The 25820-nt window shown below is 39.8% G+C and overlaps 2 protein-coding genes and 1 long non-coding RNA gene across 3 annotated transcripts; 2 read left to right on the top strand and 1 right to left on the bottom strand.

The window, feature by feature from the left end:
- The first annotated feature begins 524 nt into the window (after positions 1-524).
- LOC133252414 (beta-defensin 43-like) lies at positions 525-7484 on the top strand. Its single transcript, XM_061424989.1, has 2 exons — positions 525-702; positions 7187-7484. The coding sequence occupies exons 1-2, from the start codon at positions 645-647 to the stop codon at positions 7336-7338; spliced, it is 210 nt and encodes a 69-aa protein (XP_061280973.1). The 5' UTR covers positions 525-644; the 3' UTR covers positions 7339-7484.
- Positions 7485-8027: 543 nt separating this feature from the next.
- On the bottom strand, positions 8028-10052 carry LOC133252415 (uncharacterized). The gene is made up of 2 exons (XR_009737919.1): positions 9837-10052; positions 8028-8282 (listed from the first exon to the last, which is right to left on the bottom strand). It is a non-coding gene; the product is annotated as an uncharacterized LOC133252415 (long non-coding RNA).
- A 10418-nt stretch (positions 10053-20470) lies between these two features.
- DEFB134 (defensin beta 134) lies at positions 20471-23224 on the top strand. The gene is made up of 2 exons (XM_061424990.1): positions 20471-20662; positions 22898-23224. Exons 1-2 carry the CDS (start codon positions 20605-20607, stop codon positions 23038-23040), a joined length of 201 nt encoding a protein of 66 aa, XP_061280974.1. The 5' UTR covers positions 20471-20604; the 3' UTR covers positions 23041-23224.
- Positions 23225-25820: the final 2596 nt, after the last annotated feature.

The raw sequence follows: 25820 nt of genomic DNA on the forward strand, positions 1-25820 counted from the left end.
TTCCCAAATGCACCTAAGTCCCTTTCTTCCTTTTTGGTCTCCCTCACATCGCATATGACAGTGATGTATAACGATGTGTGTTTACTAAGATTCTAGACATAAAAATAAGCTGATCTCATTAGTTGGCTGGACAAAGAGACAATCAAACATAAGCTTCTGTATATCTCACAAGCCTGTGTATGGTTTCAAAAACAATTCCATTGCTGAAGTCTGCTAACATACATTCCCCAAAATATTAATAAATAGGTATGTTATTATATCTAGTGCTTCTCTTATTGTATTACTGGGGAAACAGATTGAATGTTTTTACTCTATAAAGGTTGCCTTAACCTCCAGGAACCATAAGACAATGATTTTTCAACAGAGTATCCCCTCCTCCCTTTATCATGGCTGCTATTTCTCTGTAAGTGCTGCACATTCTTCTGTCACTGCCCACACCCTGCCAACACTCGACAAGTGTCCTGTAAATGACTGATGGTCACGTCCATTGCATGGTATCTCCTGATATGAAGGCTCATTGGAATGCAGAAATGTTCTTGCCACTGAAAGGTTCAATAATCGTACAGCAACTCACTTCTTGAGTACTGAATGTAGAAAGAAGTTTTCTTCATCCCTGCTACAGATTCTCTCTGACTTATTCAACTATGAAGGTCTTGCTTTCCCTCCTCGGGGTTCTTGCCTTACTGTCCATAGTTCCTCAAGGTAAGAAGAAAACCTTTCATTCCAAAGTAATGAAAATATAAGTGAAAGAGAATACAAGGTCTTTCAAGAGTTTGAAAATAAATTAGAAAAGAGTAGATTGTACCATATAACAAAGAATGGGAGAGTAGTGGAGAGCTGGTGGTTAGGGCAACAGCTGTAAGGTGGTACCCTCCAGTGATTTAACCTATAAACTTTTACTTGAAGATTGTATTAGATCTAAAGAAGGTGAAAGGAGGTTACAGAACACAGAAAATTTGGGGAACTGAAAAAAATGGAAAATGAGCAGAGATTAGAATGGCAAAGGTGTACAGGAGGCTGCTCCACCATAATCTGTGGTTTACACAACACTCCAATCACTGATCTAGGTAAGGGCTTATGTGCAAATTACTTTATGTATGGTGGGACTTAAGATTCCATCTTAACACTTAACCAAGTAACCAATTACATGGGCCTACTTATTGAATAATCAATCTAACCCTCCCAAATTAACTTTAAAATCCATCAATACTATGTGTTAAATATATATTCATCATTGGGCTTATCAGTGGGTTTTACATTACTATCAATTGACATCTTTTATCATGCACTTACTACTTTAAGATCACCTTTTAATTCCTAAAGAAATTCAAGATTTCCTTCATGGTTCTCGTTTCTTTTATGAGATAAAATTCATTCTTTTAAAGTGTACCATTTATGTGGTTTTCTGTATATTCCTAAAGTTATTCAACCATCATCACTATCCAATTCCAGAACATTCCATGACTCCAAAAAAGAAACTCCATATTCATTAGCAGTCATTCCCCATCTTCCTCCTCCCCTCAGACCCTGGCAACTATTAATCTATTTTCTGTATCTATCCATTTACCTATCCTGGATATCTAACATAGTCAAATAACATGTAAATCTTTGTGTCTGTTTTCTTTCACTTAGCAACAGGTTTTTCAAAATGTATCCATATTGCAGCAGGCATCAATACTTAATCTTTTTCAACTGATAAAATAGTATTACAGTAAATGGATATACTATCTTGTATTCATCCAGTCATCAGTTGATGGACATTTGGGTTGTTTCTAGTCTGGATATTTTATCAATGATGTTGCTCTGAACATTTACATCCAAGCTTTTATGTGGATATATTTTCAATTCTCTTGGAAATATACCTGTGTTTTATGGTTACACTATGTTTAAATTTCTGAGGAACTGTCAAACTATTTTTCATAGCTTCACTACTTTAAAATCCCACCACCAGTGCCTGAGGGTTCCAATTTCTTCACATAGTCACCAGCAGTTGTTATTGTCTGTTTCTTTTATGATAGTCCTCCTAGTTAGTATAAAGTGAAATCTCATTGTAGTTTTAATTTGTATTTTAAATTGCATTTAATTTGCAACATGAATGATGTTGAGCATCTTTTAAGTGTTTTATTGGCCATGTGTATATTTCTGTACTCAAATTCTTTACTTATTTCTTAATTTAGTTGTTTTTCACTAGTCTGTTCTTCATATACTTTTGACATTAAACCTTTAGCAGATACAGGTTTGCAAATATTCTCTCCCATTCTTTAAGCTGTTTCTTTTTAAATATATATATATATATATTTGACTGACATTGCTGTATCACTGAATATGCTTCCAGGCTCGAATTAGAAACAACTCAGATTCAGTTACCTCTGTAGACAGATGACATGATCTTATATGTAGAAACCCCAAGATACCATCAAAAACTTAGAACTAGTACAAAAATTCAATAAGTTACAGAAAACAAAATCAATAAGCAAAAACCAGTTGCATTTCTACATATTAACAACAAACTGTTCAAGAGAAATTATGAAACCAATCTCATTTATAACAGCATCAAAAGAACAAAGTACTGAGCAATACAACTTAACCAAAGAGGTAAAAGACTTGTACACTGAAAATTACAAAATATTGATGAAAGAAATTAAAGAAGACACAAATAAAAGCAACATTTTATGAACATTTTAGCAGTATTAATTCTTTCAGCTGCTAAATAGCAACAGGTTTTTCAAAATGTATCCATATTGCAGCATGCATCAATACTTAATCTTTTTCAACTGATAACTATTTAGCAGCTGAAAGAATTAATACTGCTAAAATGTTCATAAAACCTAAAGCAAATAATAAATTCAGTAAAATCCATGTGAAAATCCCAATGTTATTTTTCATAGAAAAAAAAATTTAGAACAGCTTTTTAAAACTTTTAAACAGCTGAAAAAAATTTCTTAAGAAAAATAAAAGAGAAGGAAGAAAGAATGAGTCCTAAAATTCTTATGCAGCCACAAAATTCCCTAAATACTGAAGCAACTTTGAGCAAGAAGAACAAAGCTGATGGCATAGTAATTCATGGCTTCAAAATATATTACAAAGCTATAAAAATTTTTAAAGTATGATACTGGCATAAATACAGATATGTAAGGACTTCCCTGGTGGTCCAGTGGCTAAGACTGCACTCCCAATATAGGGGGCCTGAATTCCATCCCTGGTCAGGGAACTAGATCCCACATGCTGCAACTAAAGATCTGGCATGCTGCAATGAAAATCAAAGATCCTGCGTGCTGCAACTAAGACCTGCTGCTGCTGCCGCTGCTAAGTCGCTTCAGTCGTTTCCGACTCTGTGCGACCCCATAGACGGCAGCTCACCAGGCTTCCCATCCCTGGGATTCTCCAGGCAAGAACACTGGAGTGGGTTGCCATTTCCTTCTCCAATGCATGAAAGTGAAAAGTGAAAGTGAAGTCGCTCAGTCGTGTCCAACTCTAGCGACCCCATGGACTACAGCCTACCAGGCTCCTCCATCCATGGGATTTTCTAGGCAACAGTACTGGATTGGGGTGCCATTGCCTTCTCCAAACTAAGACCTGGTATAGCCAAACAAATAATTTTTTAAAAATAGATATGTAGAACAGTGGAAGAGAATAGAGACCTCAGAAATAATCCCCCCACCCCAAAACACAGAGGGAACTGATATTCAACAAGAGTACTAAGACTACACAATGGATAAAGGAGAGTCTCTTCAACCAATGATGTTAGGGAAACTGGATAGCCACGTGCAGACTACATTTATAGAAAAAAATCAATTCAAAATAGATTAAAGATTTAAACAGGAGACCCGAAACTGTAAAATCTCTAGAAGAAAACATGAAGGAAGAGCTTCATGACACTGGTCTTTGCAATGATTTATTGGATATGCACAAGCACCAGAGGCAAAATGAGATAAGTAGGACTATATGAAACTAAAAAGCTTCTGCAGAGCAAAACAAACAATCAACAGAGTTAAAACACAACCTAAGGAATAGGAGAAAATATCTGCAGGCCCTATACTCAATGCTGCTGCTAAGTCACTTCAGTCATGTCTGACTCTGTGTGATCCCATAGACGGCAGCCCACCAGGCTCCCACATCCCTGGGATTCTCCAGGCAAGAACACTGGAGTGGGTTGCCATTTCCTTCTCCAATGCGTGAAAATGAAAAGTGAAAGTGGGGGGGAAAAAAGAAAAGTGAAAGTGAAGTCACTCAGTCGTGTCTGACTTGTAGCAAAACCATGGACTGCAGCCTACCAGGCTCCTCCATCCATGGGATTTTCCAGGCATTAGTACTGGGGTGGGGTGCCATTGCAATAAGGGTTTGCAAATTCCTTGCAGAACACACGAGGAGCTCACACAACTCAATAGCCCAAATAATAATAAAGCAATTAAAAATGGGCAAGGGACCTGAACAGATATTTTTCCAGAAAAGATATACAAATAGCCAAAAAGAATACAAAAAGGCGTTCAAAGTCACTTATCATTAGGGAAATGCAAATCAAACCCACAATGAGCTATCACCTCACACCTGTTAAAATAGCTATTATCATAATAATAATAATAAGTATTGGTAGATATATAAAGAGAAACCTTGTACACTTTTGTGGAAACATAAATTGAAAAAGTAATTATGAAAAAATATGAATGCTTCTTTAAAAATTAGAACTAGAAACCACTATAAGATCCAGCTATTTCACTTCTGAGTATATATCCAAAAAATGATATTGAATAGAGATGCTGAAGAGATAACTGTACTCCTATGTTCAATGCAGTATTATTCACACTAGCCAAAATAAGGAAACAACCAAAGTGTCTTGTCAATGTATGAATGGGTAAAGAAAATGTCTTATGTGTGTGTGTGTGTGTGTGTGTGTGTGTAGTCATACAACAGAATATTATTCAGCCTTACAAAGAAGGAAACTATACCATTTGCATTGACATGAACAAATGTCCTGAAGGACATTATGCTAAGTCAAGTAAGTGAGACACAGAAGGATCAATACTGTGTGATCTCATTTATGTGTGGAACGTAAAAAAGTAAAAGTCAAAGAAGTAGCAAGTAAAATGGTGGATGCCAAGGGCTGGAGGGGCAGGGAAGGAAATGGAGAGATGTTAGGGTACAAACGTCCAGTTATAAAATGAACAAGTTCCAGAGACTTAATGTACAATACGGTGACTATAGTTAATAAAAATAGTCAATATAATGTATTATACACTTGAAATTTGCTGAGAGTAGATCTCAAGTGATCTTACAATACAATAAAAGAGGATGACCACATGAAGTGTTGGATATGTTAATTATCTTGTGGTGGTATCAATATATGTTATATTGTAATGTTGCATTGTATACCCTAAATGTATACAATTTTTATCAGTCAGTCATTCCTCAATAAAAGTGAAAAATATATACACACATATGAAGAAAATGAGATATATATATAAGATAAATTCAGCATTAAAAAAGAAGGAAATCCTGCCATTTGTGACCACACGGGTGGACCTGGAGGGTACTATGCTAAATGAAATGTCAGACACAAAAAGACAAATACTGTGTGATGTCACTTATATGTGGAATCCAAAAATAGCACATTCATACTAACAGGGCCTGATGGGTGGAGGAAATGGGGAGACATTGGCCAAAAGGTACAAAGTTTCATTTATGCAAGACAGAAAAGTTCTGAAGTTCTATCTCACACAGTACCCACAGTTAACAATACAGGATTGTATACTTAGATTTTTCACAGTCTAGATCTTATGCTAAGTATTCTTACCACAATTAATAACAACAACAACAATAATAATAATAGAGGAAGTGAGAGGAAATTTTCATATGTGATTAAAGTGTCTTATGATCTTGATAGTAGTGATGATTTCACAAGTGTAAAGTGACAAAGTGAAGTCACTCAAGTGTAAACTAGTCACCAAACTTACTGAGTCATGTACATTTCAACTGAAAAAGACATATAACTACAGTGTCACCAACATACAACCCTCATTATTAATGAATGAAGCCATTGGGAATCAGTAGCTGCTATTATCTCCAAAAGATAGACAACCAGACATTAAGGGCCTCCTGATAAAACACACACACACACACACACAATCACCTCCACCAGCTGCAGTACAGCCAGCTAAAGGAATCAAACATGAGTCTGGTCAAGTGTCTGAATCCAGTTGCCAATTTACTGAAAATACAGAGGACACAGGAACATGCTGATTTCTCTAAGAGTATGCAATCAGAAAATTATAAACTGTAGGAAACACTACAGGTTAAACACCCCAAGTTCTTCGACATAAGAACTGTAAGAAAAGTATAAAAAATGGATTTGGGAAAAATCTGTAGGTTTAGAAGGAATATCAAAAATTATAAAGAGAAAAAACTAAACTACAGTATCTAGGGATGAAATTCAGGTACTAACACTATTTTTAAGTAAGGAAATGCATGCGAGTGATTCTTATAAAACTTAGGCTTCCTTGGGGTAAAGGGATAGATGGAAACACCTATGATCAAGAACTGGAAACCAAGGTGAGAGGTCATGGCATGTGGGACCCTGTGCAGGTCTCAAAAACCTCCTCAGTAAAGGAGGTAACAGCTCTGAGCCTCAACACACTGGAAAATGGAAACCAAGACCCAACTTCCCCATCCCATTCTCATTCTCAGTTGATGATTTGTTTTTTCACCAAGACAGGAAAAGCAACAAGTGACAAAATCCCCATTTCCCCACTACCATGAACCTTTACCTAATTTTATCTCACCCTGCCTTCAAAACTCATACTCTGACCTAAGGCCAACCCCTTCACCTGTACATGAGATTTCATCCACACGCACTTTCAGAGACCTCACTTGTAAAATTAAACACCCTTTCCTGAATCATGAATCCCCACACTTAAATGGATCATTAATTTTAGCATAGCCAAAAATATGCAGTGACAGCTCTTATCAGAAACGCTGCCCGTTTTCAGCCTCAGCTCACCGACTGCTCTAGAGAAGAAACCCTCATTTATCTTTATTCAGTACTGCCACTTTTCTCTTCTCCATTCTTTTTTTGTCACTTTTTTCTGGAAGTTCTTTATTGTTGTTGTTTTATTGTGAAACACTTCAAATAGTAAAGTGTTCAAACATTAAAATATACAAACACACAATACAATGTTTTCTCTTTTTAAAGCCAGAAGCCTCTTTTTTCAGGAAGGATGTCCTTCAGGATACTATAACTGCAGAATGAAGTGCAATGCTAACGAATACGCAGTTAAATACTGTGCTGACTGGACCATCTGCTGCAAAGAGAAGAAAAAAGTTAAGGAAAAAAAGAAGTGGTGAAAAGTCTAACTCCATCTTCTTCAGAAATCTAAAGATGTTTAAAACTCCCTTGTCTATAAAGAATAATTAATATGATGGATAAAGGAAATTCATGGTAATTATATATGTAGATGCTCAAGTTAAAGTAAATATTTTCTAAAAGCTCACAGTCTGTTTTCATGTGTGTACTTTTTCATTAATTTCCTCAACTTATATCCACCACATTGTCATTTCATCTATAGTAGGTATCCCAGCCCCACCAGTTTCAAACCATTTGACCTTGGATAAGTTCTTTAGTCTCTCTCTATCCCGTTTCCTTATCTATACAACCGGATAACCATGGTACCTACATCATAGTGTTGTGAGAATTACATGAATTGTGTGTGTGTGTGTGTGTGTTCAGTCATGTTCGACTCTCTGTGACCCCGTGGACTGTAGCCTGCCAGGCTCCTTTGTCTGTGGGGTTTCCCAAGCAAGACTACTGTTGCACGGATGTGCTAAATTTGTGAAATTTGTTAAGAGGGTCACTTATGATTTTTACATTTTTTTGAGTACATGGTATATTTCAAAAAAAGTTTTTAGGAAAATTTTAATAGGAAAAATTAACAAAGAATAAAAATATTGAAGACAAGGAATTCGACTAAGAGATTATTTCCATGGGAGAGACAACAAACTCCTCTAAATAAAGAGAAATACAGCCAACACAGAAATATTGATAGGCTAAAGCCATCATTTTAATGGGCTGGTACATCTCAGAAGGTCCTCAGAGGAAGTCAGCAGGAACCTCAGACACAACTATTTCCCAACCATTGAAGGCAAATGCTTTTTATCAATGCAGCAAAGAATTGACACGTCACAGAATACATGAAAGATTTCACTTTTATGACATGATTTCCTGCAAATACCTTTTGTTCGCCAGCATGTGTTAAAGAATCTTCTTATGAATGCATTTGCTCCACTTTTAACTGCCAACAAAAACAGAATTAAACACACCGTGCTTGCAGGGTCATAACGCCTTGGATAAGACTGAAGACTGCACTTTACAAAGTTTTAATGGTAAATTGAACAGGCTCCAAAGACCCCAGTCATGTTATGGTTGGGTGTCCCTTTTTCAGTTGCTCTTATGTTATTTCCCAGAGATGTATTATGAGTTACTAGTTTCCACAGTTCCAACGCATGTGAATCGCTCATCAACTATAGACAGGTAACAGAGCCCAGCAGATTTGCTTGGAACTATTTGCAGTGGAAAACATTTAGACCCCAGGAGTCTGTCAAGGCCCCATGGCAGGAGACACGCAAGATCTCAAACAAATAACAGACTGATTATCAAGTGTCGTTTAAAGAAGGAAAGATCACCGACACAGAAGTACAGAAGCCCCTGGTTCTAGGCCCGCTTCTCGTTGACTTTTTCCTGCATGCCTGACTGCCTGCTCAGGCTTAATCACAAAGTAGTGGAAAGTGTTGGTGGCTGGTGAATGTGAATGGGTCTGGAGGACCTGACGCCTAGGTTCCGATCAGTGACTAGTCTTTCTCCTCACCTCAAGACCTGGGCGGCTCTGGAGGCTGAGGGATCAGGAGGAGTGGTAGGCAGGCAGCTTAAGAGGGTGAGGGTGGCTCCGAGTCATCCTACTGAATTCCCCGCTCTTGTGTGTTCAACCTTACCAGTCTCTCCACCCAGCCTGCCCAAGGGCCTCTGTAGCGTAAAAGTAAGCCGTGTGGTCTGACCAAAGGCCACTGGCAAGTGAATTTGCCTTTCACATGCCCATTATCCCTGGGGCACCCCCTGGGGACAAAGGAGTCCAAGGGAGACACCATGAGTCCAAAGGTCATGCCATCCAGGACAATGGCAGAAATCTCACAATTCTCATGTGCCTCTCGAATACTTACCTATGGCCCTTAAATGATACCTTTAGAATGTGAAGCTTTCAGACAAAGGGTAAAAGCTCTCTGCTGACTTTAGCAAACCACAAGCAAAGTTGTTGACTCACCACTTCAGTGACTTAAGTGGACCCTTCTCAGTATCAAGTTGCTGGTTTCTTTCCATAGGACATAAATTTTGACCCCTCAAACCGATGTTCCATATGCTCCTATCATGCTTTAAAGTTAATATATTTGAACAACTTGCTCTATTTATTGATTCTGCTCAGCATCAAATTTGCCTTGGTTTCTAACTGACTTCAAAGTGCAAGTTCTAAGAGTCCTAGAGGAACAGTCCCTCTCCCACCCACTATGTATCCTCTAAAGGTCTCATGCTTTTGCTCTGCCAACGCCATCAGTTCAGTTCCCCCACAAAATTCACAGATTCCCTAGACCAAAATCCAGAACTAATGTCTTCTTTGAGACTACTATGTGTCCTTAGCATCTTATCTCTGTTCCCTGGAACAGCCTGGAGCATCCATCTCTGCCTCTCTGTTTCAATTTTCTTCATCCAAGTCCAGCTTCCTCCTCACTCTTGTAGGACCTCATACCCTCTTTCCCTTGATGGTTCATAATTCCACAGGGAAGAGATTCCATTTTACCTGGTGGAACATAGGAGAGCAGGACAAGGACCACAAGGACGAAGAGTAAGCTCCTCATAGCTGAACCAATCAGCAAAGGGACAGCTGAGAGCAGGGGAGAGTCACTCTATATGTAGGTCTTGAGCAATAGTGAGCTGCGTGACTAGTGAACCTTTTAGGAACAAGAACATCTACTTGCTCCACTGAGCAGTTCAATCAAATAAAGGTCTGTCTTTGAACATAATGTCTCACCATTAAAATATACTTCTTGAGTACCACTGGCAAAGTGCATTGCTTAGGACTGTGGGAACAGCCCTAATGGCCTGGTAGGATGTTATGTAGGTTTCTTTGTATCCTCACTGTACATTCATTTAACAAATGCCTATAGTATACAGAGAACTGTAAGGCTGCCTTACTTAGCTGACTGTGTTTTTGATAGCTGTCTTCAGTCTCTCACCTTGAAAAAAAGAAATGCCAGGTAGATATCACTCTTTGTTTTAAAATGCAAAGAACATGAAGCTTGGGTAGAAAAAAGGATTTTCTCGAGTTTATATGTATCACAAATGGCAGCAACACAACTTACATGGCTCATGCATACAGAATAATTAAAGAATGGCCCAGCCCAGTTCTAATATGGCTGCAATCTATTTAGGGAAATCAGAGCTTCCCACAGAGCGGGGCAAAGTCCTATAACACCATCACCATGAGTCTTCCATGCTGGGCAATGTGGGATATACAAAGAATTCGTGTTAGAACTCTTGCTTTGAAGGGCTGAAGATCAAGAGTGGCTGACAGTTTGCAGTGCTTTACAAAACCTTTATCTGATCTTATATAAATACAGAACCCAGAATCAGACAATCCAAATTCAGATCTGGACTCAGCTTGATGAGCTTTCAGTAAGGCACCTGCTTTGCCTTTCCAAATGTCAGTTCTCTCCCCTGTAAAACAGGCTGTACACCATTAATGCTTCCTATTACAGAGGCTTGTGGTGGGGCCAAGCAAAGCAATTCTTGTAAACTGTCCTTTGTAAAACGTACACTTCAGGGGCGGTTAGACCCAGAGAACAGAAGAAGGCATTTAAAGCTAGAGAAGGAAAAAACTAGAGATGGGAGAAATAGGGCTCCTCTAACAGGAGAGCAAAAGAACCAGGACAGGAACAAATTCTTCCATCACTCCCTCCTGTGTGCTTTTCACATCCATGAAAATTTATATACGTGTATCACTTGGGCTTCATGCATTCCAGCTTCAGGAAGTGTGCGATATGATTTTGATTACAGAGCTGGGGAAGACTCCTAAAAAGAACTGCAGAACAAAAAAATATGTAAAGAAAATTCGTGAAAGACACGAATTTGGGGAAATGACCAAGTGAGCATGGATGCACTTAGGGATATGAAAACCACTTTCCAGCCTGGAGCAAGTGCAGCCAGAAATACATTCATGCACCCCATCTGGCTCTGATCTCCTCTTCTCCAGCCAAGCTTCTTGGCCTCTGTCTCTACTGTTGCTGCCATGCCCTGCAGAACCTGCTGCTTTACACCTTCTCCCAGCACACCTTTCCACCTGCATTCCAGCGAAACGCTGGCTTGTCCTCTGAAGGGTACGGCCTCCCAGGAGCTTCTGGTGACTGGGGTCATTCATCTGCTGAGGCTCCACGCACCATGGAACAGGCAAGGAGCATTTGTTGTAAGACTAAGGAAACAGCCTCTTAACTGGTGTCCTATGTCATTTTTACATATTTATTGCTCCTCTTTCATGCAGTTATCAAATGACCTTTATAGAATTGAAATTGGATCATGCATTTGCCACAAATAAAACCTTTCACTGTCTTCCTATTGAGCTAAAGTAGAAACTGCTTACATGGACAACAAGCCCCCTCATCTGGCCCAACTGCTTCCTGCAGCCCTACCCGTCTCATGTGCCCACTGTCTCACATGGTCCACCTGACTGGACTTTACTTTTCTGAAACAAGCTCACCTCACAGCTTCTACCCATGCTCTGCACACATCCTGGAAATCTACATCCCTGCCGCCCAGTCTTCACCTAACATTTACTCATTTAAAGAGATATTCTCAGTGTTCTCCATGGAATACATTTTCCTGGATACTCCCTACCTAAATTATATTCTCCCCTGTTAAATTTTCTCATAGGATCTTTGTTCATTATTCAGTTCAATTCAGTTCAGTTGCTCAGTCGTGTCTGATTCTTTGTGACCCCATGAATCGCAGCATGCCAGGCCTCCCTGTCCATCACCAACTCCCAGAGTTCACTCAGACTCACGTCCATCAAGTCACTGATGCCATCCAGCCATCTCATCCTCTGTCGTCCCCTTCTCCTCCTGCCCCCAATCCCTCCCAGAATCAGGGTCTTTTCCAATGAGTCAACTCTTCGCATGAGGTGGCCAAAGTACTGGAGTTTCAACTTTAGCATCATTCCTTCCAAAGAAATCCCAGGGCTGATCTCCTTCAGAATGGGCTGGTTGGATCTCCTTGCAGTCCAAGGGACTCTCAAGAGTCTTCTCCAACACCACAGTTCAAAAGCATCAATTCTTTGGTGCTCAGCTTTCTTCACAGTCCAACTCTCACATCCATACATGACCACTGGAAAAACCACAAAATATTAGAATTTGTGTATATATGTTTTTTGATTTAGTAGTTGCTTCATCACTTGACTACAAGTTCAGTGAGAGCATGGACCATGTACATCACATATACATCACATCAACCAAACCCAGTATTTTTTCTGGGGCACTGGATTAAGTCCTAAGGCTGCCATAATAAAGCACTACAGCCTGCGGGGCTTAAACAGAAGAACTGTATTGTCTCCCAGCTCTGGAGGCTAGAGGTCTGAAATCAAGCTGTCTTCAGAACTGCTTCTTTCTGAGGCCTGTGAAGGAAGGATATGCTCCAAGCCCCTCTCCCAGCTCCTGGCAGCCCCTGGCATTCCATGGCTGGTAGATGGTATTCTCCCTAGGTCTTTGTATTGCCTTCCCTCCGTATGTGTTTGTGCCTGTGTCCAATTTTGCCCTCTTATACGGAAACAGTCATATTGAATTAGGGCCCATCCAAATGATTTTCAACTCAAACATCTGCAGAGACCCTATTTCCAAATAAGGTCGTATTCACAGGTACTAGAGTTTAGGACTTCAACATCCTTGGAGGATCACAATTTAACCCATGGCAAACATTAACTTTTCATCTTTCATTTTCCTGGGTAATTCTAGGACCCAAATGGCATCACAACAAACAATTTTTTTTTCCAGGACACTAAGTTTTTTTTTTCTTCTATCACACTACATGGAAGAAGATTCAGCCACAGATCTGCCCAGTAGAAACTCCTGGGCTTCTGAAAGCCACTGGAGAATACCACACAACACTGCAAGCAAGCTGAGTTTAGGCATGAGGTCACTCCTCTCACTTCAGAGGCTATTTGACCTCACCACCCATCACAGCCCATCCTACTCTCAGCAAGTAACTTGGTTTCTGGTTCAGAAAAAAGAGATGTCAGCGGGTTTTTAATGATTTTCCATTGACCCTATTCCCAGCCTACTCACCCAATAAGCAAGCATATATCTGTAAACGAATATGTATTTTTCTTCTTTACTTTCTTCTTTGGAGGAATAAGTGCCAATTCTCCTGCCACATCTCATCCTTCCAGCCAGGCTTGTAGCACATGCACACACATCTCCTAAGTTATGTTGCTTTCTCATTAATTCCCTTTTTTAAAAAAAAATAGAAATTTTTGTTGTAAAATATATAACACATATATAGAAAACCCACAAGACAAAGGTAGAGCTTCACAAATTATTATATGCTTAACCCCATAGTAAACACTACTCAGATTAAAAAAACCACAACTCTGCTGCACCCCAGAAACACCTCCATACAACCCCATCCCAGTCATAATCCCCTCAAGTTACCACAAACCTTGACTTTTATTGTAATCATGTCCTTGAACTTCTATTTCTACCAGACAACTCACCATTCTTACAAAAATAAAATTTCATCTTGCTTATTTTTTCCTTGATATATCTTTTGGTCTCTTTTTACCTAAGTGTTCTCCCTCCTGCTCTCTTACAATTTAACTGTTAAGTAGCCTAGGACACCTGGCCTGGCCTGTAGATTTACCCACAACCTGGATTTTGCTGACTGGGTACTCACTCATGGTGAGGTTTAACTTGTGCCTCTGTCCTCATATTTCCTGAAAATAGGCAACTGGATCCACAGGCTTGGTCAGACTCAGGTTCAACCCCTTTAACAGAACTACAAGTTTTCTTGTTTCATCAAAACTTCATAATATCTGGTTTTGTCTCTGATTGTGCCTTTGACAATTACGGACACTTAATGCCAAGAACCATTCATTCATCAACAGTTGAAAAGGGGTTATATGCTAACTTCCAATGGCATTTTTACAGAATAGAAATAACAATTCTAAAATTAACGTGGAACCAGAAAAGATCTCAAATACTTAATGCTGAGAAAGAAGAACAAAGCTGGAGGCATCATGCTTCTTAATTATAAACTATATCATAAAGCTATAGTAATCAGAATGTATGGTACTAGAATAAAAACAGGCACATAGATCAACAGAACAGAAATAAGAGCACTCCCAAAATTTTAACATCCTTCAGCTGTCCTCTCGACAAGAATTTTTAAGTTTTTTTTTTTGTTCCTTTTCACTTTTATGGGGAAAAGACAAATTTTACCTAACAAAATAATCTTACAAATTACTTACCACCAATCAGTGTGTTCTTGAACAATTACTTCAATGGTCTATGTTGTTCACATTGGGAGAGCTACAGACCTAAAATCGATTCCGAATAATGGTATACCTGAAACACCGTCCATCAACTATACTTCAGTAAAAAATAAAATTAAGTAAATTAATAAAATTTCACTCATAGGCCTTTGTAACATGGCTCTACCACCCACTACAACCTCATCCATAACCACACCCCATGGTCCAGTAATACCTAAATATGTGTTCACACCTGCACACCAGACTTTTCTACTTCTGTACCCTGAGTCTGTGGATCTACTGATCTTTCCTAGAGCCCTCTTTTATGTACTACCGGGATAATTCCTACTTACCCTTAAAGATTCAACTCTTCCAGGAAGCCTTTCCTGCTTCTCTCAAAGCTCATTTTGGTGCCCCAAGTTTCCGTAGCATTCTGTACATAATTCCTGTTCACAGCTTTTACCTCATTATGTGTGTATTAGTTGAGTTGCTCAGTCGTGTCTAACTCTTTGCAACCCCATGAACTATAGCCCACCAGGCTCCTCTGTCCTTGGGATTCTCCAAGCAAGAATACTGGAGTGGGTAGCCATTCCCTTCTCCAGGGATGAAACCCAGGGATGGAAACCAGGTCTCCTGCATTGCAGGAGGATTCTTTACCATCTGTGCAACCAGGGAAGCCCGTTACCTCATTATATGAAAATTATAACCTATGGGCCATGCACCAGTGAGGGCAGGAATCCTCTCTATTCTCTATGTCCCTGGAACCCAGCAAAGGGCCTGGCATAAAGCACCTGGCACCTCTCTAGAGCTCTCCATTTCCATGCCCCATGCTAGATTTCCCCTCCATGCTCACAGTGATCATGGCCTTTCTGTATTTTCCCCACGTGGGTCTGTAACTCACTTGTTACAGACATGAGTCTGAGTAAGGACAGGGTGGGCTGCTGATCTGCTCACAGTCATTAGTAAGGCTGAGGATTTGTCACACACCAGGTCCATGACCAGTGTGGTAGAACTGCCTTTCTCACAGTCCTCACAGAAATCCACGGAGATAAGGACAGCTCTGTTTGCTACAACTGTGCTAGGAAATTCAAGGACCAGGAACAGACTCAAATGCCCAAAGGAAAAAATCATGTTCTATAGACAATCTGTCTGAAGCTAGCCTAGGGGACTTCTGGGCTTCTGGCCAGCGGCATAAGGGCATCTGATCTTAAAAGAAAGCACTGAGAATATTTGTCCTTGCGTGTGGCCAGGGACCAGTTCCAAGCCAGAATCTCCTCACAGAATGTCCTAAGACTCCAAACATAATCAAATCTTGCTAAAGGCAATCGTGGTTTCACCTGATTACACAGCCCCTTCCAGGCAGAAGTGTCTCTTGATTGCTTGCCACAACCAGACCCCACTTTCCTCTCTGAACTTCTCCAGGTCCAAACAGGGATTTCTTTAGTATCCGCATGTCATGGTTATATGTAACCAGCTGGTTAAATTTTTTTCCTACATGGGTTTGGACTTACGGTTTGGTCTGAAGTTCTTGCTCAGAGCTTGCAGGCTGTTAGACACACTGAAACTATGAGCTTAATCCTCACTCTAAGTCCCACCCCAACATACAGTTAAAAGAGCCTGGTGAAAGAGTGGAGGGTTCTGGATCATGCCCTAGAAGACCCAAGGTTTGGGTCAAGTTTCCCAGTGATTAGAGAAGCTGCTGTGCTCACACCCTTTGTTCCTCTGGTCTGATGTCCCCCAGTTGCTAAGGAGACGGCAGCAATGCACTCCTACCCTCTGACTTCCATGGATTCTCCCATCAGCCCTATATGGCAGAATGGGCCACACTGAACCCCAATATCCACCCCAGCTTGAAACAAGGCTTTTCCCATCTTCTGCTGGGAAGTTCTAGGATCAGAAACATGTCCCTTCATCACACCTGAAAGGCTTCCTCCTTTCATTGACCTCGATCTTCCTTTTGACAATGTGCTTCCAGCTAAAAGGATGGTGTAAGTTAAGCTGGGCCATGGGAGTCTGCCTCAGGCCTTCCCCAGGAGTGAGATCTCTAAGGATGAGCTGGTTAAAATAGGTGGCTTATCAACAAAAGACATTGATTTCTCACAGTTCTGGAGGCTGGGAAGTCCAAGACCATGGTGCAAACAGATTCAGTGTTTGGTGAGGGTCTGTTTTTTCACTGTAACTTTACACGGTGGAAGGGACAAAAGATCTTTCCGGAGCTTCTTTTGTAAAGGCACAGATTCCATTCAAGAAGGCTTCTCCTTCACAACCTAATCATTTCCCAAATGCAGTCAAAACAGTAATCAAAATAGTATGGAACTAGCATAAAAATAGATACAAACCAATGGAGCAGAATGAAGGGCCCAGCTAAGCCCAAATGCATTCAGTAAACTAACATCTGACAAGGTTGCCAAGGAATACACAATAGGAAATCTATGATATATTTAATAAATAGTGCTGAGCAATGCTAATCCTGGGCATATAACCAACTGTAAGTCTGGGGTTAGCATATGCAAATTATTATATATGGAATGAATAAACAACAGGGTCCTACTGTGTAGCACAGGGAACTATATTTTATATCCTGAGATAAACCATATGGAAAAGAATTTTTTAAAGAATGTATATATATGTGTGTGTGTGTGTGTGTAACAATCACTTTGTTGTATAGCAAAATTAACATAACATTGTAAATCAACTATACTTCTATAAAAAATAAAATGGTGTTGGGAATATTGGATAGCCACATGCAAAAGGATGAAATTGGACCCTTATCTTACAGCATACACAGTAATTAACTCAAAATGTATTAAAGACTTAAATGTAAGACCTGAAAGCATACACTCCTAGAATAAAACATGAGGCAATAACTCCATGATATTGGTCTTGGCAATTATGTTTTTAACATGAAATCCAAAGCACACATGACAAAAACAAAAATAAGTAGGACTACATCAAACTAAAGAATTTCTGCAGAGCAAAAGAAGCTATCAACAAAATGAAAAGGCAACCTATGCAATGGGAGAAATGGTTACAAATCCTAGATCTACAAGGTATGAATATCCAAAATATACAAGAAAGCTCACACAACTTGACAGCAAGTTTTAAAAAGCTGATTAAAAATAGGCAAAGGACCGGAATAGACAGTTTTCTACAGAAGACATACAAATGCCCAATGGGCAGATAAGTTTCTCAACATCACTAGTCATCAGGGAAACACAAATCAAAGTCCAAGGACAGGTTTCCCTGGAGGCCCAGTGGTAATACAGGAGCCTGGCGCAGCACAACTATTGAGCGTGTGCCATAGAGCTCAGGAGCTGCCACTACTGAGTCTGTGCGCCACAGCCACGAAGCCTGAACACTCTGGAGCCCGTGCACCACACAAGAGAAGCCACTGCAATGAGAAGCCCATGTACCATGACGAGAGAGTAGCCCACACTCCCTGCAACTAGAGAAAAGGCTCCCGCAGCAATGAAGACCCAGCACAGCCAAATAAACAAATAATTTTTTTAAATCCAATGATATGTATTTTCACACCTGTTGGGATGTTTATTATAAAAAAGACAAGAGATAGCAAATATTAGCAAAGACGTAGAGAAAAAGGAACATGTGAGCATCGCTGATATAGCCTCTGTGGACAACAATACAGAGGTTCCTCAAAAAAAACAAAATTAGAACTGCAATGTGATTCAGCAATTCCATTTCTCAGTACATAGTCAAAGTAAATTAAAATGATATCTCAGAATCATCTGCACACTTACATTCATTACTAACAATAGTCAAGATAGAGACACTATCTCAGTGACCAACAGCACTAAATGGATAAAGAAAATGTACATACATACTACTCAGCGTGTCCACACATACTGAATGCTATTCAGCCACAAAAAGGAAGGAAATCATGCCACTTGTGACAACATAGATAAACCGAGAGGACATCACACTGAGTGAAAAAAAACTCAACATAGACAAATACCATATGATCTCGCTTAGATGTAAAATCTCAAAAAACTCAATTCAGAAAACCAGAAAGTAAAATGGCAGTTTCCAGGTGTCTGGAGGGGAGACATGTTGGTCAAAGGGAACAAACTCCCAATCACAAGATGAAGAAGTACTGGGGATCTAATATACAGCATCGTGACTCTAGCTAATAACACTATATTGAATATTTAAAATTTGCTGCAAGACTAAATCTTAAATATTCTCACCACACACACAAAATGGTAAATATCTGAGGTGAGAGATGTGTTAATTAACTTGATTGTGGTAATCAGTTTGCAATGTATACATATTTAAAATCATCACATTTCACTCCTTTAAATATATGCAATTTTTCTCATTAATTATACCTCAATAAAACTGGTGAGGAAAACGTCATGAAGAATGGTTGGAAGAAACAGATATGTTCATTATCTTGACTATGATGATGGTTTCACATTCAGTATGTATGTGTCAAAATTTATCAAACTGTACACTTTAATATCTGCAGTTTTGTCATCTCTACTTCAATAAAGATGTTTTTTAAAATAGTGACAGCTATTTTAAAATGATCTTAATAAAACATTGCACAGCTTTTTTAATTTTATGAAGTTTAAAATGACACAGAAAATATTTATGCACACATCACCTTATCATGATGCATGTATCATGTGAAATGCCAGACTGGATGAAGCATAAGCTGGAATCAAGATTGCTGGGAGAAATATAAACAACCTCAGATATGCAGATGAAAACACCCTTATGGCAGAAAGTAAAGAAGAACTAAAGAATCTCTTGATGAAAGTGAATGAAGAGAATGAAAAAGTTGCCTTAAAACTCAACATTCAGAAAAGTAAGATCATGGCATCCAGTCCCAACACTTCATGGCAAATAGATGGGGAAACAATGGAAACAGTGACAGACTTTATTTTGGGGGGTTCCAAAATCACTGCAGATGGTGACTGCAGCTATGAAATTAAAAGAGCTTTCTCCTTGAGAGAAAAGCTATGACAAACCTACACAGCACATTAAAAAGCAGAGACATTATTTTGTCTAAAAGGTCTGTCTAGTCAAGGCTATGGTTTTTCCAGTAGTCATGTATGGATGTGAGAGTTGGACCATAAAGAAACTGAGTGCCAAAGAATTGATGCTTTTGAACTGTGGTGTTGGAGAAGACTCTTGAGAGTCCATTTGACAGCAAGGAGATCCAACCAGTCCATCCTAAAGGAAATCAGTCCTGAATATTCACTGGAAGGACTGATGCTGAAGCTGAAACTTCAAAACTCTGGCCACCTGATTCGAAGAACTGACCCACTGGAAAAGACCCTGATGCTGGGAAAGATTGAAGGCAGGAGGAGAAGGGGACAACAGAGAATGAGATGATTGAATGCCATCACTGACTCAATGGACATGAGTTTGAGCATGCTCCGGGAGTTGGTGATGCACAGGGAAGCCTGGCATTCTGCAGTGCATGGGGTCACAAACAGTTGGACGGATCTGAGTGCCTGAACTGAACTGATACCACCTTACAAAAGCAGAATACATAAATATGGGTATATCATGCCTGTAACTATACAAGATAAAATATTAAACAAAAAACTAGAAATACAATCAACTTCCTTGAGAAACACACACGTTGTGTCTGAAGAGGTGGGGCTCAAGTGTAACTTCTTTCCTTGTAATTCTCAATATTTTATGAATTTTCTAGAATTGCATTTCTGTTGTAACATAAAAGTCAAACAATTAACTTTATTTATTTAAAATAAATAAAAACAAAATAAATTCTTTTTAAAAAGGTCTCTGTTAGTCTTTTGGAAAATCCAGGTTTTCCAAGGGGGTGAGCAGTGCCTTTGCCAATAGGAAAAGCTGTCAAACAGGACACGGCTGGTTGTTTTTTCCTCATATAAGCATTGCCAGCTCAGCTGCCTCAGGGGAGGTCAGTGTAGCATATCTACCTGGAGCAGATCATCCCCAGACCTGAGAGGTTTGTGCTGAATGGCATGTTCATCTTTCCCTCTCTGCTCTAGGACAGCCTGCATCAGACCCTGCCAGAAGCCTCCTCAACAAGAAAGTGCCAGCCATGGAGTCTCCCTTCACTGTGTTTGTGTTTCTCATCTTTTGGGATACAGCACTAGCAGGTAAAATGGGAATCTTCCTGGGAGAATCCTTGTCTAGAAGAGCAATTGCACTATGCAAGCCTATGAATGTCCTACCACCATAAACTCTGTAATTTTTGAAGTACCTTGAATCTTGGCTCTCCAAACTGCAGCTGTACAGTTTGAGGCAGAAGTCTGAGCATCTCTGAAATGTAATTTCTTCATTTACCAAATGGAAATAATAATAACTTCAGAGTCTTGCAAGGATTAAATAAAATAATGTATAGAATATGCCTATACATATGTACAGTTCCTGACTTACAAGAGTTATCATTATATTTTTATTAGTAATACTCCATTTTGTTTTGCTACAGTTGTTGTATCTCTACTCAACTCTACTCATCTCTACTAGGAACATGCCTAGGTATAGCAGTCAACACCAGCAAGCAGTAATAATGTAATTTTTAAGTTTTCCAATATACTCAAATTACTCACCGTTAACTTACCATTTGTAGATCCTTCAGGTACACAGGGAAACAGATTAGGAACTGCCATAACCCAAGAGATTTGATGGGCTTCATGTGATGTGAGAAATATCTGATTAGATGAGGTAGCAGCTGGAGAAATGTTACAGAGAGCACAAGCTGGCCTCATACTGACCGCATCCATTACTGACTTTGAAAATCTCATCTTGAGAATTCTCTTCATTTAGTGTTACTGAATCAGTTCACATCCATATGTTGAAGGGTCCTACTTAATTTCTCAATCTCTCATGTATTCTCTAGGCAGATGAACCAGATGTTCATATCATGTGACTCAACAGGCTGGATTTAAGAATCTATAGAATCCAGGCCTCTAGAAGCTCTACAGGCCACTACAATTCCACTATGGTTCATGCAATGAATCCATGGGCTCTGGACAGTGAACAAGTGCACAGTCTACAATATTCCCTTCAGTGCTGTATACATGCCCATAGCTTATTATTTTTATAAGAACTTCTTTCTTTATAGAGATCATTACAAATTTCACATATAGACCATTAATACTTCACATCTTGTTAGGCATCCATCTTGCTAACCTAGTAACCCTGACCTCCTCTTTTCCTGTGTATGTTAATCGCTTAGTCACGTCTGACTCTTTGCAACCCCATGGACTACAGCCTGCCAGGCTCCTCTGTCCATGGGATTTTCCAGGCAAGGATACTGGAGTGGGTTGCCATTCCCTTCTCCAGGGGATCTTCCTGACCCAGAGATTGAACCTGGGTCTCCTGCATTGGCAGACAGATTCTTTATGGTCTGAGCCACCAGGGAAGCTCCAGGCAAAATAAATGGGGTAAACACTTATTCAAAATTTCCACAGATGGCCAAATTTTAGCATTCTTTCTCCTTTCAACACTCTCTTACATACGAAAATAAACATTCATATTCTGATGATTCTGTAGAGTTGCGTGTCCACTAAACTGTAGGTCCAGCTCGAACGCCTTGGGCTCCAATAATACATCCCATCCTCAGAATGGCTTCCATCCTCCTCTGAACTCACACCACCACTCCATGTTGCATATATCTCACTGGACTTGTAATATTTTCTTCTCTCTCATGCATCTTTTGTGCTTCCTTTTTAGCCAAGACCAAAAATTCTTTGCGGTATCATACTCAAATCTGTACCTAAACAGTACCTGGATTTATAAAAAACTGGCTTGAGAATGAACAAATAATTAAATATTTTGTTAATGACTACATACATAGGTAACTTGTTTATAGAATTTATTATTCGACCAATTTGGGCAAAGTTCCAAGTTATTAATTGTCTCAGTCAGTTCAGACTACCATAGCAAAATATCATGTATGGCAAGGCCTAAACAAAATTTATTTTCTCACAGTTCCAGAGGCTGGAAAGTCCAAGAGCAACTGAAGACCAATTCAGTTTCTGATACGAGTTACCTTCCTAGCTTGCAGACAGCCATCTTCTTTCTGTGTTTTCTGTCAAAAAGGCCACCAATTCTGTTGGACCAGGCCCCCCCCTCTTATAACCTCATTTAACTTTACTGTCACCTCTAAAGTCCCTATCTCCAAGAACAGTCACACTGGGGATTATGGTTTCAATATATGAACCTGTGGAGGACACAGTTCAATCCATAGCTTTTTAAATTTTTTCAATTATAGTATCAGACTATGAACAGGTCTCTTGGAACCCACTTTGACAAAAATGGAAGGACTGGTCATTCTATAGTACAGAAAGGTCTATCATGAATAATCTTTCCATTCATTTTCTTTCCAGGCTTGAATCCATTATCATCAGAATTATACAGAAGATGTCACATAAATGGTACCTGCAGACTTGAGTGCTTTGGAAGTGAAATGCTAGTTGCCTACTGCATGTTTCAGCTGGAGTGCTGTCTCAAAGGAAATCCTGAGCCCTGACTTAAGAGGCCAGTAAATACCAATTAACTTGACAGAGAATTTAAACTGAACTCTGACACTGAGATGTGCCCACAGTTGTTGGTTTTCAGCATTTTTATAAGCCATCAGAACATCCAAACCTTAAAATATTAGATTTGAAAAGCTGAGCTGATGTCTTCCTAAAGACATTTAAGGTCCTCAGGAAAACAGGTTAAAATATATTTTTCCTCACTTCAAAGTGATACACACAGTCTCCTCGGTGCCTATTTTTATCTTTACTCATAGAAAGGTTATCTACATTATTTATAGAGGCCCCAAAACTATAGAAACATCTTTTTACACCTAGGCTTTACCCTACCATACCTTCAGTTCCCTATTCACCTTTTCTTTGAGCCTCTCATCTGTAGAGGAACAGACCTGACCCAGCCTCTAATGACCTTATATATCTCTCACATGGACCACTTTGACTTCACTTAAGGCTGCACGAGTCTTGACTGGGTCTGACCCTGAAGGTCTTGAAACACAAGGACAAAAGCTATGTTACGATAGGCTGTAACAAAGCAGGTTCTCATCCACCTCCCTGGTTTCAGAGAATGAAATTATGTGACTTTCCACTTCAACCCCCTTGGGTTCAGCTATCAGACCACTTGGCCATAGTTCAGAGTTGGCTTCTCCACAGCTGAGTGGCTCACCACCTCTACCACCTACCATCTCCCACTCTGGGGGAGTGCCATCCTGTGAGACTAGGAGCTAACACACCTGCTGGTCTTGCTTTGCTGTGTGTAAATAATAAACTGTCCCACTAGAATTCATTGTTTTGTTTACCAGTGAACCTTACAAAAGTACGACAGGCAGGGACGTCCCTGGCAGTCCAGTGATTAACTCTGCACTTCCACTGCAGGGGTTGATGGCTCAATTCCCGGTCAGGGAACTTAAGATCCCACATGCCCTGAAGTGTGGCCAAAAAAGAAAAAGAAAGCAAAAGGAAAAAAAGTGTGACAGGCAAACCTAGCAACTTCCACTAGCTCAATGGTTGTCCCATTGACTACTGTGGTGCTGCTGCACATCTTCCTCACTTTTCAGTGTCACCAACCCATGTACAGATGCACCAATGAGTTCAGCACCTGCTGCTCAGGATAAGCAGTACAGCGATGGAAGGGGGCAGATTCTGGGTGTGCAGCAATCTTCTTCAGCTTCACTGCTGAATTCAGCTCAGACTCTCTTGTGATTCTGAGAGGACAGGGCTCTAACTGCAGAGAACCAATCACTGACCTAGACTAGGACTGAGAAAACTGTGCCCAAGGCCTGGCCTGAATGACAGCCCCGCCTTTCCAGCTACTCACTGATACTGAGAAAAGACAAAAGGATAACAGTGGTTGAAATGAATGAAGGGTTGTAAGGGGTTCCACATTCCCAGACACTATCCAACCTTTGACAAAATCCAGTGTTGGTGTCTTTAGCAGGGAAGATACTAAAAATCCCCTTCTCAGAGGCCCAAATTCTCCTGTGGAGTCATTAGGGGACAGGGGATAAAAAGGGATGGGATTAGACATGACCTGGAGTGATAACCATGGTTCAGTATCCAGAGTAAGGAAGGCATCCAGACAGGACCCAAGAAAACTCTCAGACTCTGAAAGGAAATTATAAGCAAGGTGAAAAGACAGCCTTCAGAATGGGAGAAAATAATAGCGAATGAAGCAACTGACAAAGAATTAATCTCAAAAATATACAAGCAACTCCTGCAGCTCAACTCCAAAAAAATAAATAACCCAATCAAAAAATGGGCCAAAGAACTAAACAGACATTTCTCCAAAGAAGACATACAGATGGCTAACAAACACATGAAAAGATGCTCAACATCACTCATTATCAGAGAAATGCAAATCAAAACCACAATGAGGTACCATTTCACACCAGTCAGAATGGCTGCGATCCAAAAGTCTACAAGCAATAAATGCTGGAGAAGGTGTGGAGAAAAGGGAACCCTCTTACGCTGTTGGTGGGAATGCAAACTAGTACAGCCAGTATGGAGAACAGTGTGGAGATTCCTTAAAAAACTGGAAATAGAACTGCCATACGACCCAGCAATCCCACTGCTGGGCATACACACTGAGGAAACCAGAAGGGAAAGAGACACGTGTACCCCAATGTTCATCGCAGCACTGTTTATAATAGTCAGGACATGGAAGCAACCTAGATGTCCATCAGCAGATGAATGGATAAGAAAGCTGTGGTACATATACACAATGGAGTATTACTCAGCCATTAAAAAGAATACATTTGAATCAGTTCTAATGAGGTGGATGAAACTGGAGCCTAATATACAGAGTGAAGTAAGCCAGAAAGAAAAACACCAATACAGTATACTAACACATATATATGGAATTTAGAAAGATGGTAACGACAACCCTGTATGCAAGACAGCAAAAGAGACACAGATGTATAGAACAGTCTTTTGGATTCTGTGGGAGAGGGAGGGGGGGATGATTTGGGAGAATGGCGTTAAAACATGTATAATATCATAAAAAAAAGAATACATTTGAATCAGTTCTAATGAGGTGGATGAAACTGGAGCCTATTATACAGAGTGAAGTAAGCCAGAAAGAAAAACACCAGTACAGTATACTAATGCATATATATGGAATTTAGAAAGATGGTAACGATAACCCTGTATGTGAGATAGCAAAAGAGACACAGATGTATAGACCAGTCTTTTGGACTCTGTGGGAGAGGGCGAGGGTGGGATGATTTGGGAGAATAGCATTGAAACATGTATAATATCATATGTGAAACCAATCACC

This window comes from Bos javanicus, chromosome 8 (assembly GCF_032452875.1).
Source record: "Bos javanicus breed banteng chromosome 8, ARS-OSU_banteng_1.0, whole genome shotgun sequence".
NCBI lineage: Eukaryota > Metazoa > Chordata > Mammalia > Artiodactyla > Bovidae > Bos > Bos javanicus.